This window comes from Condylura cristata, unplaced genomic scaffold, assembly GCF_000260355.1.
Source record: "Condylura cristata isolate star-nosed mole 26May11 unplaced genomic scaffold, ConCri1.0 scaffold00010, whole genome shotgun sequence".
In the NCBI taxonomy this organism is placed as follows: domain Eukaryota; kingdom Metazoa; phylum Chordata; class Mammalia; order Eulipotyphla; family Talpidae; genus Condylura; species Condylura cristata.
Window position 1 is genome coordinate 3,617,649 of NW_004567111.1, and position 1,976 is coordinate 3,619,624.

At 58.2% G+C, this 1,976-nt stretch overlaps 1 protein-coding gene across 3 annotated transcripts in view; it reads left to right on the forward strand.

Annotated features, from left to right (window-relative positions):
- The window catches only part of FGF14 (fibroblast growth factor 14), a 468,310-nt gene that overhangs the window by 424 nt on the left and 465,910 nt on the right, over positions 1 to 1,976 (forward strand). For all 3 annotated transcript variants that reach the window (XM_004680048.2, XM_012723296.1, XM_012723297.1), the window contains exon 2: positions 20 to 582. In XM_004680048.2, coding sequence (XP_004680105.2) covers positions 375 to 582 — 208 coding nt within the window. In that variant the 5' untranslated portion in view covers positions 20 to 374. The remainder of the gene's footprint in view (positions 1 to 19; positions 583 to 1,976) is intronic.

Genomic DNA, 1,976 nt, shown 5'->3' on the forward strand with positions numbered 1-1,976 from the left:
AATTTTCTTTCTCTTCTAGGGGCTACACAATGGCAGTCTTCTCTCAGTGAGATGAATCCTGCTTTGCCTTGGGCAGACCCACCCATCCTCATAGCGATCAAGTAAAAGGCTATGGTTTTCTCTTTGGGGATCTTTTGTGCATTACCGCTCTCCCTGATTAGTTCTGGTCTCAGTTGGGATTTCTTGGCTTTTTTGTTTGTCTTCATGCTGAAAAAGGATTTTTCCCCCAACCCTTTTGTAAGCATCCAGTGGTGAACGCGGGGGACAAACCATTCACCCTGGCCGAAAAAAAACAATCACTGAGAAGTCTCAAAGAAATATACCACGTGAGGGGAAAAAACTGGGAGAAGATTCGGAATATTATCGTTTTTCCTATGGTAAAAACGGTGCCCCTCTTCAGAAGAACTGATTTCAAATTATTATTATGCAACCACGAGGATCTCTTCTTTCTCAGGGTGTCTAAGCTGCTGGATTGCTTTTCGCCTAAATCAATGTGGTTTCTTTGGAACATTTTCAGCAAAGGAACGCATATGCTGCAGTGTCTTTGTGGCAAGAGTCTTAAGAAAAACAAGAACCCAACTGGTAAGCAAAACATGCATCATGTTATGCCTTTCCTCATAATAACCTGTCTGTTGCTCACTGAGATAGATCTGCAGTTCTGCTATGCAGGAAGGCAGGGGAAACAGGAAAGGAGCCAGGACGGTGTTGCATATAGAGCGAGAGGTGTTGCATGGATAAACAAGGAACAGCTGGATCGGCGCCTGTGCGCCCCAAACCCTCATCAGCCTCCCTTGGCCGCGACACAATCCATTACTAGGAGGGAGGAGGAAACTTTTTTTTTTAAATGTATTTGATTTCTTGTGTTGGGGGATTATCGATGGGCTATGGCTAAAGGTTTTGCCCCAGGCAGCTGAAGCTTCCGTAGTTGGCCAGGAAAAGGGATCGCGAGCTCCCCTTACTTCTGCTGCAGGTTCGCGGACGCAGCTCGGTGCCGAGAGCCCACTCGAGACTTTCTGATTAGCTTGCACAACATTCGCCACCCGGATCACCTTTGCCGAAGTAAAAGCGGCCCCCCTCCTCGCCGCCCCGCTCCTCCGTCAGCCCCCGCCTCCCTCTCGCGTCTAGCTCGCGGCGCCGGAGTATTAACTCATTCCCCCGCCTGCTTCCCCACCCCTCCAGCCTCCGGGGACGCGGGAGCGGGGGTTATGCCTGCAGGGAACCCCAGACTGGGAAGACCAGCTCTGCCCCTCGAGTCCATGGCATTTAAATGCCCCCTCGAAAAGCAGAATCAAAGCCCAGCGCCTGGGTGCTGCGGGTGGGATGCGCCGGGCGGTGGGTCCTTGCTTCAGCCTCTCGGAGACCAGGCGCCCCCATTCCGAAGGCTCCAACTGGAAAACTTGCAGTACATTACATAAGAAATGCAAATGCAGGTGGTTCCGGGAGTCGGGTCCCGGGGCTCAACTTCCCCGCATCTCCCTCTCAGGCGTTTGGGGGCGGCCGTGGAGCTGTCCGCTAACCACCCGGGGGGCCAGGCCGGAGGGCTGCGTGGTGGCGGCGGCAGAGCGCCGGCGAGGAGGTGGGGCGCTGCGGGGCCAGGAGCCGCGCGCGCCGACAGCGGGGGTGTGTGGTGTCCCCCAGCTCGGTCAGGCTGGGAGGGCCCGAGCGCGAGCGATGGTGTCCTGGCCAGTGTCGGGGGGCGGGGGCGGGGGCCCCGCGGTCCTGCAGTGGCGGCCGGGGCGCCGGAGGCTACCGACGCTGGCGGGGTAGTAGATTATGGCTCCCCGCGGCCAGCCTGACACCCAGAGCTCCGCCGGGGGCCGCGCTGGCATCGGAACCCCAGCGGCTGGGCAGCAAGTGGCTGCGGTCTCGGTCTCCCCAGTCTCGCGGGAGAGCGGAGCTGGGGCGGCGCGCCCCGAGGGGGCTGCCGCCTGCGGGTCCCCGGGAGCCTGAGCGCGAGGAGGAGGAGGGAGGGAGGG